At 51.7% G+C, this 12,368-nt stretch overlaps 4 protein-coding genes across 5 annotated transcripts; 2 read left to right on the plus strand and 2 right to left on the minus strand.

Moving 5' to 3' along the window:
- Positions 1–695: 695 nt before the first annotated feature.
- Positions 696–2,212, minus strand: PV10_05015 (uncharacterized protein). Its single transcript, XM_016369615.1, has 3 exons — positions 1,937–2,212; positions 1,733–1,874; positions 696–1,676 (listed from the first exon to the last, which is right to left on the minus strand). The coding sequence occupies exons 1-3, from the start codon at positions 2,006–2,008 to the stop codon at positions 1,300–1,302; spliced, it is 591 nt and encodes a 196-aa protein (XP_016225403.1). The 5' UTR covers positions 2,009–2,212; the 3' UTR covers positions 696–1,299.
- Positions 2,213–3,861: 1,649 nt separating this feature from the next.
- On the minus strand, positions 3,862–5,880 carry PV10_05016 (uncharacterized protein). Its single transcript, XM_016369616.1, has one exon. It carries the CDS (start codon positions 5,706–5,708, stop codon positions 4,206–4,208), a length of 1,503 nt encoding a protein of 500 aa, XP_016225404.1. The 5' UTR covers positions 5,709–5,880; the 3' UTR covers positions 3,862–4,205.
- An 822-nt stretch (positions 5,881–6,702) lies between these two features.
- Positions 6,703–8,964, plus strand: PV10_05017. Of its 2 annotated transcripts, XM_016369618.1 has the most exons (2): positions 6,703–8,128; positions 8,207–8,964. In XM_016369618.1, the coding sequence occupies exons 1-2, from the start codon at positions 6,868–6,870 to the stop codon at positions 8,218–8,220; spliced, it is 1,275 nt and encodes a 424-aa protein (XP_016225406.1). In that variant the 5' UTR covers positions 6,703–6,867; the 3' UTR covers positions 8,221–8,964. The 2 variants fall into 2 exon arrangements, with proteins under 2 accessions (XP_016225406.1, XP_016225405.1); XM_016369617.1 differs by having other exon boundaries at positions 6,703–8,964.
- A 1,549-nt stretch (positions 8,965–10,513) lies between these two features.
- PV10_05018 (uncharacterized protein) lies at positions 10,514–12,360 on the plus strand. Its single transcript, XM_016369619.1, has one exon. It carries the CDS (start codon positions 10,834–10,836, stop codon positions 12,193–12,195), a length of 1,362 nt encoding a protein of 453 aa, XP_016225407.1. The 5' UTR covers positions 10,514–10,833; the 3' UTR covers positions 12,196–12,360.
- Positions 12,361–12,368: the final 8 nt, after the last annotated feature.

Below are 12,368 nucleotides of genomic sequence, written 5' to 3' on the forward strand. Positions count from 1 at the left end.
GCCTAGACAATACTACGGTAGATACTTGCATAAGTATGTGTGTACAATAGTAGGTACTACGGATGCTGGAGCAGAAATCACAGTAGGATAACTCCTCTGCTAGCCTCTCTTGGGACACGACAGCAGATCAACGAGAAAGCAATCAGTCTATGGTATTGTATGCATACAGAAGTCAAACCACATAGGACATCAATATTGTTGACTGACATGTGCACAGCGACCGGGATCTTGAGATTGTCGAAGGCTCAAAAACGGCTTAATAATAGTAAAGCGTAGCAAATTGGGAGTACTCCATAGTAGTGAAGACTGAGGGCCAAGTAACTCAATTGAGACAAATTAACAGCCTGGAACCTTCTGCCAAAGTCTCAACAAACTTTTGCGCTTTTGAGAACCTACAGCGTCACAGCCAGTAGGCCTGTGTTAGAGTGTTTGCCCAGGACGGGTACCTGAGCAAGTCCCACGGGAGGGAGCCGGTGTCAAAGGCTTCTTGCATTCGATACTTTGCCACTATTGCGCCACCACTGCCTAGATTTGCAAATGGATGTTTCCCGCGAATCGACCCAGGTAAACATGTCAGAGCCCATTACAGGAATTGCAGTGGACACCTTATTCGACGCCCGATTTCTGTCATTGCTGTCATGGAAGACTGGCGTAGGTGGAATATTGATCGCCGGAGTGGGGGTGGGAGAAATGTCATGCGTGCGAGCGAAAACGGTAGAAGCAAGCTGTCAAGCCTGTCATAGTCACACGGGCCACATAGACGTGAGCCACTGCTGTCACCAGAGAAGCCTACATGGACGTTGCGTATCAAATGCATAGTCCTGTCATTGCTTCAAGAGGTGAATTACAAGATATACTGAAGAAAAGAATTCAGGGTCCAAGGATCTAATGGTCCTAAATCAGGCATTTCATGACGACATACCGTCCAGTCGAGGGGAGTGCCCTCGACCGGGATAGTAACCGCCTTGGAAGTGACCATAAATTGACTGAGCCATTGGTGTTCGGGAAAATCCTTATCAGAGATTTGTCTATAGTCTGTCCATTATCGTAACCACATTTACCCGAAACACCGTAAAGACTCGCAAAGGTTGTTTCCGCGCTGTCGCACACACAAAAACAAGGCATGGCCTCTCCGCTTGACCCAAAAGTTTGGTTGATCGAAAAAGGGTGGTCCTTCAAGTTGGAGAGGTGGAAATCGTCAGAGCAAAGAAGTGAAAAGGCGGAAGCCTGACCCGTCGCGCTGCCATGGCAAACAACGTTTCAATAAAGTGACTAGGTCGAGGCAATCGGTCCATCTGTTTACCAGACGGTGTTGACCGGAGGAGGAGGGTTGACTGGAGAAGGCTTGGTCCAGGTGGCCCAGCCAGGTGGCTTGTTTGGGCGGCCCCATCCTGGACGAGCCCAGGGAGGGCGAGAAGGAGACGATGGTGGCGAGGGAGTATCTTTGGCTGGCTCTGGTGCGGGTGCGGGAGCGGGAGCAGGAGTACCTGGTTTGGCCCAAGGAGGTCGGAATCCAAAAGGTGGTCGTCGTCCACCCCAGGGTTTTCCACCGGGTCGGCGACCTCCCCAGGGCTTACCATTGCCCCAGTTAGTCCATTGACCTCCCCAACGCTTTCTCAGGTCTCCCTTGACATCAGCACCGCTGGAACCGCAAAAGGCATCGGCGATGGTGACCACTACATCGGTGTTAGACTCGGGTTTGGCACCATTCCTCGCTTGGTTGGGGACTTACTCTGCTCAGCTTGCTCCTCATCAGCAGCAGTGGTCTCGGCACACTCTGCGAGCTCGGTCAAGAAGACATCCGAGGTACAGATGCAGGTGTTGTCGGTGGCAGAGCACTCTGTGGCGACGATGGCGTTTGTCAAGCAGACAGCCTGCGATAAGGATAATTAGATGGAAATGGTCCCCCAGCCCACCACATTGGAATGACACGAACCGATGAGACAGGAACAAGTCCTGCTTGAGCCGTTGCTGCGAGCAGCACGGCCGAAGCGAAAAGGCCCTTCATTTTGCTATGTTCTCTTGATTATGTACTGATAGTTGGTCGAGGGGATATGTTGAGGTGAAGAGGGAGGGGACTTTGGAGCAAGGCGTGCAACGAGTGACAAAAAACGAGTGACTGTAACGAGCGACTGGTGAACGATTGTGTAACGAGCGACAATGGTTGAGAGAGAGGAGAAAACCTTCAGAAGGCGAGTTCCCGAGAGCAGATAATAAAGCGGTGATGGATTCTCACATGGGAACCAAACAAGTCTCAATGGGTCCCTGGCGCCGCGTCCCACAGGCAATCTGGTCAGCCCTAGCTCACAGGCATCAGACGCTATTCAAGACGTAATCTTGTACCCTGGCAAGGTTAGATCGGGCTGCGTAGGTGCGCCAACTCTCCTTTAGGGGGCGTGGCGGATTGGATTCCTAGTCAATTGAGTATAGTCGGCGCCCACTATCGGATTATGAAGGAAGCGCCACCAGCCTGAAGTTCTGTAATTACTTCGGGGTGCCGCGCCCTTGTCCACACGGCTTCCAGGCCTTGACGTGCTAGGGACCGTGTCATTGGCCCCATGTCTCTCCGTTCCTTGCGGGATGGGCGTGTGGCGGAGACAAACATTGAGTTAGCGTCAAAAGCCCTATCGTCAGTTACGAGGCGGACCGACCATCGACGACGGAAGCGCCAGTCCCAGCTTGTCCAGCAGAGCCAGCAGGGCCATCCATCTTCGACTCCATTCAGGGAAATTTGTAGGGATGGGCATGAGTGGACACTGGACGACCCACCATGGCGCGCTGTGGTCCATGGATGGCATGGATGAACAGGGGTCTAGGACTGTTCCTGAATCCTGCATGTTGGACCAAACCTTAAATAGATATCATCTTGTACTCCGTATTGCGTTGTGTTAGTGTCAGCATCGGCGATTCCTCCTCCGACAGGTAGAGAAATAGAGCCTCCTCCTACTGTACGTACCCTACCACCCTACCTAGGAATCCGTATTGTGTACCTGTACGGTAATCGATTGCTCTCGCATGGCTCATCGCCGTCCAAGCATCTGCTTCCTAAAATGCTCCATAATTCCATCTTGGCCCGCCGAATTTCCAGCAGGACCAATTTTTCTGCGAGCCAAGACCGGAACTGATTGAGATTGCGGTAGAGTTGATCTTGAACACTCGTTTACTTTCTTATCACGCAGGCTCAGATGCTCCTCTGATGCTGGGGTATGTAGTTTTCTCCGGCCAAGGCAGAAACCGCACCACTCATAATTACATACGAGATGCACATGAATCCTACAGTACTTCCACCTACTTAAAACCTGCGTTATCCAATCTCAGGCAATACGACGTACTTGATAATAAATCTGACCGGTCGCAGCCAGACTGTGATGCTTTATAGGTCCATCAGATTGAGACATGTGTATTCCTGACTGCAGTGTACTTGGTGTTGTATCCTGCTGGTGGCCGGAACTCGGTCCGTAGACTTGCCATGGTGTGCTATTGCTCGTAAATTCGTAATGATCATTCGTCATGACTCAGGTGAATACTGCATTGCGACAGATGTTTCTGGACCATGACCAACCAAGAGCCTTCTTCCTCATGTATACACCTGACTGACGTGTAACACCGCTGCGACACAGAACGGTTCGTCCCACCCTGGTGCTTCGACGGCTACCGATTGAATGTCCATAAGGCATAGTGTCAAAATAGTTTTCGCTTAGGTTGGCTTGTTCTGCAGGCAATTCTTCCTTCTACGGAGTAGGTCTGAAAACAGGCGGATGACGGTGTTCCTGGTGAGGACGCACATACACGAGCTCGTCGCTACGGCCATGCGAGAGGCGTTGCTCGTGGCCTGCCTCGCCTCCTATCGGGAAGACGGCTCTGTACTTTCAAAGTGGCTTGCATCATGAGATTCTATTTGCGCGAAAGTACCAACCCTCCTGATACACTGTGAGGCTGAACACGAGAAAGCCCTCTCGGAAACCTGGATACCGGCAGTACCAACACACAATCCAAACACCAATGAGACATATCCAAATCCATGTTGCTCCTGTCCTATCGTGATTGCAACGCCTGTCCGCTTCTAAAATTGGCCCTGTCCAATCCCTCTTCATTCCGTATACTCAAGATCCATAGCCCGGGCCATGATGGAACATCCCGCAGCAGCACAAGATGCATGTACATATCCGTGTAATGTTACTAGATTGAGAAAATAACCGGGTCTGCTACACCTTTTCCCATAGATCTCTCTTGGAGCCTGCATCGGGGCGGTCTCCGGTTTCCTTTGTCTTTTTGTACAATCCTTGAGAGATTCGTACGCTGGTGTTGTCGAACACCTTGGTCACCACTTCGGCAAACCACAATGTGACAGGGAAAAGTACAACGTGTGCCATGAGCAGGTTGAATTCCAAACCCATCGGTCCAAAACTCGGGAGTGGGCAGAGATTGACCCATCCCGGTACGACAGCGGCGTGTCCTTCACGCACTCTGCCGACTGCTGCATAGATTCGATCTCCCAGGGTCCATAGCACAGGACCATGGACGAGATAGAATCCAAATGACACCTTTCCGAGGTACTGACAGAAGCCCAGCTCGAAGAATGACTTGAGCGTCGGGAGATATGAGATGGAGATGATCAAACACGTGGCGGCCCAGAACCGATAGAACCATCGAAAATCCCAGATGGCCTGTGGCTTGAGGAATGACAGGTAGTACCAGCCAGGCGAGTCTCGGAGTTGCTTGATGTCTTCGCTCATGGAAGGAACTCCACCGAGATACAGGCCGATTGCGAGCAGCACGTACAGGATGGTGTTTTTATGTGGCTTGAGGTGGTAGAAGAAACTTGGAAGTTCGTCCTTGAGAGCCAACAGGTCCAGGTCACACAGAAGCATGCCCATGGAAAACAGCGCGCAGTACCACCCGTCGACAATATAGAGAAAATAGAAGACCATTCCCGCTTCGATTGCCAGCCGGGCATTTCGTCGACACCGTGCAAGTGCCAGGAGCGCGGTGTAGACGATAATGGAGCCCTTGAACTCAAGAGCAATGGACCATGTGTGATCGTTGTATGCAAATGCTGGGTCCTCGTGGAAAACAAAGCTGTAGTTCTTGAGCGCAGCGTACCAGTTCCAGAGTTCGTCAATGTATTTCTTCTCTGGCTCAGGGCTCGCAGGATTGCTGGATTTGATGCCGAAAAGATGCCACGAAGTCATCCAAACAAAGGTGGTGCCAATTACTGGAATGAACAATCGAAGCCATCGTCGAAACAGGGCCGATCCAAGGTTGTCGCTCAACTGGCCTGTCTCTCCTGCGTGGATCAAGCTCAGAGGCTTTGCCGACAGCACAAAGCCAGAAATGACGAAGAAAACGGCCACGGCCAGATGTCCGCCGGAAAAGAATAGCCGGATACCTGGTAAACAGGCAAAGTAGAATTGTCTGTCCCATCCATATGCATTTTCAAGTATAAATTCGGCCTTTGTTCCTGAGTGACCCCAAACCTGGTGGTGCAGACAGTAGACAAGCAGTGCGGCGAACCCTCGTAGGCCGTCGAGATAAGCAGTGCGTCCGAGCACCTTGTTGCCGCGTCTGTGCATATTGAACCACATTGAGGGTTGGAGGTAGTCGGCACAAGCGTGCTTGACGTGTGTCAATATCGTCATTGCAGGGTGGATATCGCTGGCTCGGTCGTGGTCATGTTTGGGCAGCTCGTCCCGCAACGAGACCTCCATGGCGGTGTCGCTGTTGACGTGGGAATATAGAGTCAAAACGTATCAAGGATTCAATTGCGACCAAGTACTCATCAAAGCCAGGTACGGAGTAGGTGGTCGAACAGGCAAAAAGAGTGACTAACTTAGGAGAAATGCTTAGAACAATCGATACCAAGAACCACACCCACGTCGGACTACTTTGGATGGGGAATTTCGGCTCGACACGATAAGATAAATGAATCTCTTTCTTGGAACATGGAGGGACCATGCCCCTCGTCTCTGCCCAGGGTAGTGGACCCCGAGGGGCCCTCGGGTGTTGTGAACCTGGACTTTGACCCAGTTGCCGTGCCCAAGGCAAAAAGACTGTCACTCGCGCGCGTTGGGAACGCGCCTGGTCCACTTATGTAAGCCACCCCCTGACGTGGGAATCTGCATCGAGGGCAGTTGGTTGGAGAGAAGAGTGTGTGAGAGTCAAGCATTTTGGCCGGATGGATGCGCCGGCATACCCCTATTTCCCGTAAGACCTGTACTCAAACACACCTGTAGAGAGAGCCACCCAATGTTGCAGTGGTCAATGATCGCCATGCAGGCTTCGGTTGTTGGACCAGGTTCTAGTCCGTACAACGTCCAAGTTGTCTCGACTGCGTCGTCAAAGTGCATCTAGTAGCCCTGGTGGCGATGGGATGTGGCAAGCTGAACTGCAGGACTATTCATTTCCGGATATTGACCTATTTTCACATCTGAGGTGGTAGGTTTGATCTAATCCGTTTTTGGTGGACCAAGGTTTATTCCCAGTCCCACTCGCAAGAGAGAGATTGTCCTTTTTTGATGAGGCCTGTGCCAGGGTGCTACCCCTGTCAGCCCAGGCCATTTCCGAGTATGGTGGCATGCTCTGACGCCGTGGGCGAGACTCTCCATGGCGCAGAAACCACATGATGGAGCTGCGTAATAAGATCCGCCCATCTTTTCCGGGCAAGTCCTGGCCAGGGAGGTCTGCGGTTTATTTTACATGTGTGGACACGATAAGCTCAATGAAACTGATCGCTTTGACACTACCAAGACTTCCCACGAGGATCCTTAAGCTCCTTCTAACACATGTCAAAAGCTGCCAGTGCTGTCGATTTGTAGAGATTGACTACTCAATTCTGTCGTCACTCGTGAGGGACGCTTCAGTCTCAGAATGAAGTTCCAGTCAATACGACGTCCTTCAGAGGCCATGCTGCCCAGGCAATTCCACCGCTTGTTGCCCGTCTTGGTTGTGGGCTTTGTGTTTTTCCTTTACCACAGAGCCATCGCTGGCCCGGGCGATAGCACGCCGTCACAGACAGAAAAGTTCCCTAGGAAAATATGGCAGTCATGGAAAGTCAGTCCGCTGAGTTTCGAGACAAGAGACATGGAACGAGCATTGACATGGACGACCAAAAATCCCTATCATCGATATGAAGTTCTGACCGATGAGAATGCTCTGGGCTATGTGGAGCAGTACTTTGGACCCTCTGGATTCAACCGACCTGATGTCGTCTTCACATACAAATCACTCAAGGACAAGATCATCAAAGCCGACCTGCTGAGATATCTCATCATGTACGCCGAAGGTGGCCTCTACGCCGATATCGACGTCGAAGCTTTGAAACCAATTGCGGCCTGGATCCCCGACCGATTCAACGAGAGAGATATCGATATCGTTGTGGGAATCGAGACCGATGAGCCCAGCTTCATTGGACATCCCATCTTGGGCAAGAAAGCCCAATCCTTTGTTCAGTGGACCTTCCTATGCAAACCTCGACTTCCTGTCATGATGAGACTGATCGACGGGATCTTGAACTGGCTTAATCGCATTGCCAAAGAGCAAGGCAAACCCATCTCGGAGATTGAATTGGATTTCGATGAAGTTCTGAGCGGCACGGGACCGTCAGCGTTCACCTCAGCAGTGCTAGCAGAGATATCAGCGGTGACAGGAGAGCAGCCTACTTGGACCCCCTTCCACAACATGTTTGAAGCAAAGCTTGCTGGCAGAACGCTGGTCTTGACGGTGGAGGCATTTGCTGCTGGAACAGGTCACTCGGACTCTGGCAACCACGGATCGAAGAACGCACTGATCAAACATCACTTCCACGCGTCATCGTGGCCGACTAGCCATCCTCGCCACAAGCATCCTCTGTATGGTGAAGTGGAGAGGTGCAACTGGAACACCGAGTGCGTCAAGCTCTGGGATTCTAACACGGCTTTCTTCGACAAGCTGCCAACTCAAGAGCAACTCAAACTGATCGCTATGAAGGAGCTTGAGGAGGAAGAACAAGCCTTTGTAGACGCTGAGGCTGAGGCGGCTGCTGGGGCAGCTGCTGAGGATAATGTTATTCCACCGGGCGATGTCGGTGGTGCTGCTGCTGCAGCCGCTGCCGCTGCCGCTGACGCCGTAGCAGCAGCTCAGGCGCCCATTGGTGAGTCTCCTCCAGAGCCGCTGTTCCATGGCATGGCACCAGGTGTACCCGGAGCAATCCCCGCTGAAGACAAGAAAGGTGGCAGAGCTTGATGAGCAAACGCTAGATTTTCTTTCGACAACCACCTATAACATGCACCTGATGAACAGCTTGGACCAGTGGAGAAAACGGTCCACCAGATCTAAAGCCGGTGAGCTACTACTGTGCCACACCGCGGATTGCATTTTCGACCGTTCAAGGCCTCTGGTTCCTAATTTACACGTACGTACACACACGCACACGATACGACTCTCTCTGGCCTTCTGTTTACGCAGAGGCTACTTTTCCTGCTTGGGATTTGGTTCGGGAAGGAAAGGCCCATGACACATCATCGACGACAGAAGAAAGGAATTGCAAAGCCTGGTCTGAGGTTGTTATCCATTCGAGGACAAGGATCTTTTTTTACGGCTTGGGCATCATCAATATCGGTGCCGGACTGGATATCCCACGCGCATCCCCCCCGCCGTGCTCGAGGCTCCCGCCGATAGAATGCTTCTGGTGACACTTTTCTCTTGGGGGTTTGTTTTTGATTGTCACATTAACGAAGGAACATAACTGTATGGAGCGGTAGACAAGGGGTAGAATGGGAATTTGCAACTCGGATGTTTGGATAGGGGAGCCTGGAATCTGGACTACTATCAAATGATGACGACCTAGACTACAGTACAACTTTTGAGCTCTTACATGTTATTGTTTTTGGGTCTGGTTTTGTCTTCTTCGACCATGATGACCACTACTAGCCCATGAGATGTAGCATTAATGTCGTCACGTATTGGAAATGTCAAACCCAACAATATTGTTCCCCTCTCAGCCCGTGATTAGTGAGGCCAGCCGCCGGCAAATGATGTCGACATGTGGTGATGATGCGATTCTGATAGTATGTTGGTACATTTTTGTGGCTTTTGGATTTCGATAGAGCCAAACTACTGACCGGGTCTCCCTGCCGGGATGTGCTCGGTTAATCTGCCAAGTTCAAAGACCCGAAGCCCAGGCACGACAGGGCTTGCAGTTGACAAAACCGACCTGGTTTCAAGGATGCAAAGCGCTATGCAGGGGTCAGCAAATAAGTGGCTTCGCTTTAGGGTTTGTTGGCTGCTATCCGGCGCCCCTCGGCCACCAGCGTTAACGCTTTGAGCATCCCATGGTCCCTGGGCCACGGTTTGTGATATGGGGCCATGACGATCTGATACGCGTCCGTATAGGCTCTTTTGCCTCAATCATCATCATGATCAGCGCTGCGTTGTGCCGATCTGGCGTGGAAAAAGAGCGTAGAGGGGTTTTGCACGAAATTTGAGGACTCTTTTATCATACAGTAGTCTAGTTAAGTACGCTATGGTGATAACGGCTGCCATGGATGTTGATAGTGACCTGCATTTCCTCATTCCCCTATATCCTCCAGACGGAACGAAGAAAAGCCCATGATTATTTTCAGCCCACGCCTTGTCGCGCCCGGATCGAGGATGCGTCGTTTCTGGATCCGCTTACGGAGTACATCCATGGGTTTGGTAAAATGGCCCCAGAAGGCCCCTCGGCCTTCTGGAGACTGGAGCGGATCCCACATGGAAGATCCCAGATGATGTCTACGCCTATCTTGGTGGAGGAACGAGGGGCACCCTGCCAGGAACAGGTTAGAACAATGCGGGTTAAGCTTTCGGAGTGGCCATGGCTCATGGTTCGGCCCAGTGAGGATTCCCGGATCTCAGGGGTATGTTTACTGGTGGTCTGAATTCGTCCAACCTAGTCACCATTTAGTTGCTCGTGTCGCGACGTGGCTTGCTTTGGACCCAGTGTGTCTGATACACCGGATCTTTTACTTGTAGAGTGGCGCCAGTCCACCAAATGTGGAAACACACGACGCCAGAATTGAATTTTTGCTTCACCATTGACACAATAATAAATGATGAAAGCCAAATAATCTATCCTCAGGTTGAGTTTGGAGCCTTTTTCACGCCTTTTCAACGGCCAAGGAGCTCAGACGCACCACATTCGTGACTCTTTAATCTGCCTCTGCAGATTTTACATACAGTAGTGTCAGCGTCAAGGTTAAAATGGCTTTTTCTCGAAAAAAGCGCCTGACGCCCGTAAAGAAGCTCGCATGGAGGTTCCACAAAGCTCTCTCACTCCCACTAGCCGCCAGGCCTGGACCGGCAACTCTGATCAAATCATGCGAGAGATTGAATGGGGTTCCATGGTCTTACTCAATCGACTTTTATTTGTCTCTTGAAGCCGAAAGGGCCAGGTCCCCCCCTATCACTGACCCAGGCCGGTTCACCACAGCCCACATGAACCTAGATTAGATCCCTCGTCCCCCCTGTTGCATGCCTGGGTATGGCATCTTTGTTCCCTGTGTCAATCCCCTCTACCCCCTAACGTGGCTCAAATTGTGTTCAGCTGTACTCATACAGAGAGAGACGGCATGCATATGCTTAGGCTAAGCACCTATCAATCCCATCATCCTTTTACACGTGAAGCCAAGGACAGCAAGACGCCTGTTGGTTCCTGATTTTTTGGGGTCTATAGTCCTATACACTGCGCATGAGTGTTTAGGGTGACATATACGCACCGACCACACTCACACACCCACGCATCCATACTTCAAGGCCGTGTCAGGTCGTGTCATATTGCTGTCAAGCTGGTAGCATTGTGACCGGACCGTTGTGGCCACCATGATTGTCAAGACGACGGCCAAGCTCGTCGCCGTGCTTAGTCCACTCCTCGTCATCGGCTACCTCGTTCCTCACTTCCTCAACGCCCCCCGCGAACTTCCTCCTCAAGCGCCGTTCCCATGGATCAAGCATACAGATACCTCAGACAGCAATCCTCTGGCGGTGATCCCTCCGTCACACATGCTCGTCATCGACGACGATGGAAAGCCCGTCATTGACACCGCCGTTTACCGACCGTTGCATTCCAACTCGACAGCCACGGGCGATTACTTCAAAGTCTTCTTGGGAAGCAAGCAAGGATATAATCCCAGTTTCATTCCTCACCCCCTGAAGCACGACAGTTGGCTGGTTATTGCCAAACAAGTGCAGACACACGAGTTGGGACACATCCATGAGCAACTCATGTGCACGGCGGGCTTCTTGAACGACGTGCTCGTCTGCAACGCCGACCCGACCATCATCCCTATCGAGAAGACGGTTGGACAATGTGAGGGAGACAAAGCCAGCTTCAACTTTGGACAGGGTCCGCGAGACGCCCGGGTGTTTCACGGCCCAACCGCACCTTACATTCTCTACGGCTCTCTATCTGGATACACCTGTCTCGGTGTCTTTGTGCAGGATGCTCGCATGCTAGTGGACGAATTCCGTCTGGAGGCGGTTCTAGTGGATCAATTCAAGGCGGGTACTGAGATTCAACGCCCACCACCGTACGCGGAGCTCGAGAAGAACTTCTTCCTGTTTTGGGATTCCAAGGAGGAATTGTATGTGCACTACGACCTCCACCCAAAACGAGTCTTTGCGAAGCTATTGCCCGATGGCTCTGTCGGTCCAGATCTGGCTCCGTTGGCTGCCCCCCAGGACGAGAAGTGTTTACAGCAGTATCTGCCTCAATTGCCGGCCGAGAATGCATTTATTCACCAGGCGACGAACGCTCTGTCCATCACACTCTGCCGCCGTGCTGATCCTAATTGCAAGCCCGACGACTCAAACACCTTTATCATGCACATCTTTCACTACAAGACCTTTTTCGACTGGCACGGTGGCTACGAGCCCTATATCATTCTATTCCGCCAGACGGCCCCCTTCGCGGTGCATTCCATCTCCTCCAAGCCCTACTGGATGAGTGGACGCACTCGCTTCTCCAAGGAAACAGGCGCCGTGCTATGGGAAGGTCGCAATGACTTGCCCGAGAATCATTCGGAAATGTTCTACGTCACCAGCATTAGTTGGAAGACGCACGGCCAGAGATACCACGGCTACATCGACGACCCTGTTTATATTGGATTTGGCATCGAGGATTCCAGATCCGGAGGCATGGATGTCATCGCCGAGGAGTTGTTGCAAGATCTCAATTTCTGTTAGATTAGATATGACCCAAAAGTCGGTTGTCAGGCTTGGGCTCATGGGTCGTTCGCATTCAGCAATGAGTTTGGCGTTTGGGTCGGGAGGGTGGGCAGAACATGTGGAATCAAGGAGGCCCCCTACTTGTGTCATCAGATCGCAATGTTTAACGACTCATAATGTTATAGACGCAG

This window comes from Exophiala mesophila (genome assembly GCF_000836275.1).
Source record: "Exophiala mesophila strain CBS 40295 unplaced genomic scaffold supercont1.3, whole genome shotgun sequence".
NCBI classification, from domain to species: Eukaryota; Fungi; Ascomycota; class Eurotiomycetes; order Chaetothyriales; family Herpotrichiellaceae; genus Exophiala; species Exophiala mesophila.

Coding starts and splice junctions, on each gene's coding strand:
- PV10_05015 (XM_016369615.1), bottom strand. CDS start 2,008: ATGAAGGGCCTTTTCGCTTCGGCCGTGCTGCTCGCAGCAACGGCTCAA. Junction 1,875..1,936: donor GACTTGTTCCTGTCTCATCG/GTTCGTGTCATT, acceptor TCCTTATCGCAG/GCTGTCTGCTTGACAAACGC. Junction 1,677..1,732: donor TGAGGAGCAAGCTGAGCAGA/GTAAGTCCCCAA, acceptor ACACCGATGTAG/TGGTCACCATCGCCGATGCC.
- PV10_05016 (XM_016369616.1), bottom strand. CDS start 5,708: ATGGAGGTCTCGTTGCGGGACGAGCTGCCCAAACATGACCACGACCGA.
- PV10_05017 (XM_016369617.1), top strand. CDS start 6,868: ATGAAGTTCCAGTCAATACGACGTCCTTCAGAGGCCATGCTGCCCAGG.
- PV10_05018 (XM_016369619.1), top strand. CDS start 10,834: ATGATTGTCAAGACGACGGCCAAGCTCGTCGCCGTGCTTAGTCCACTC.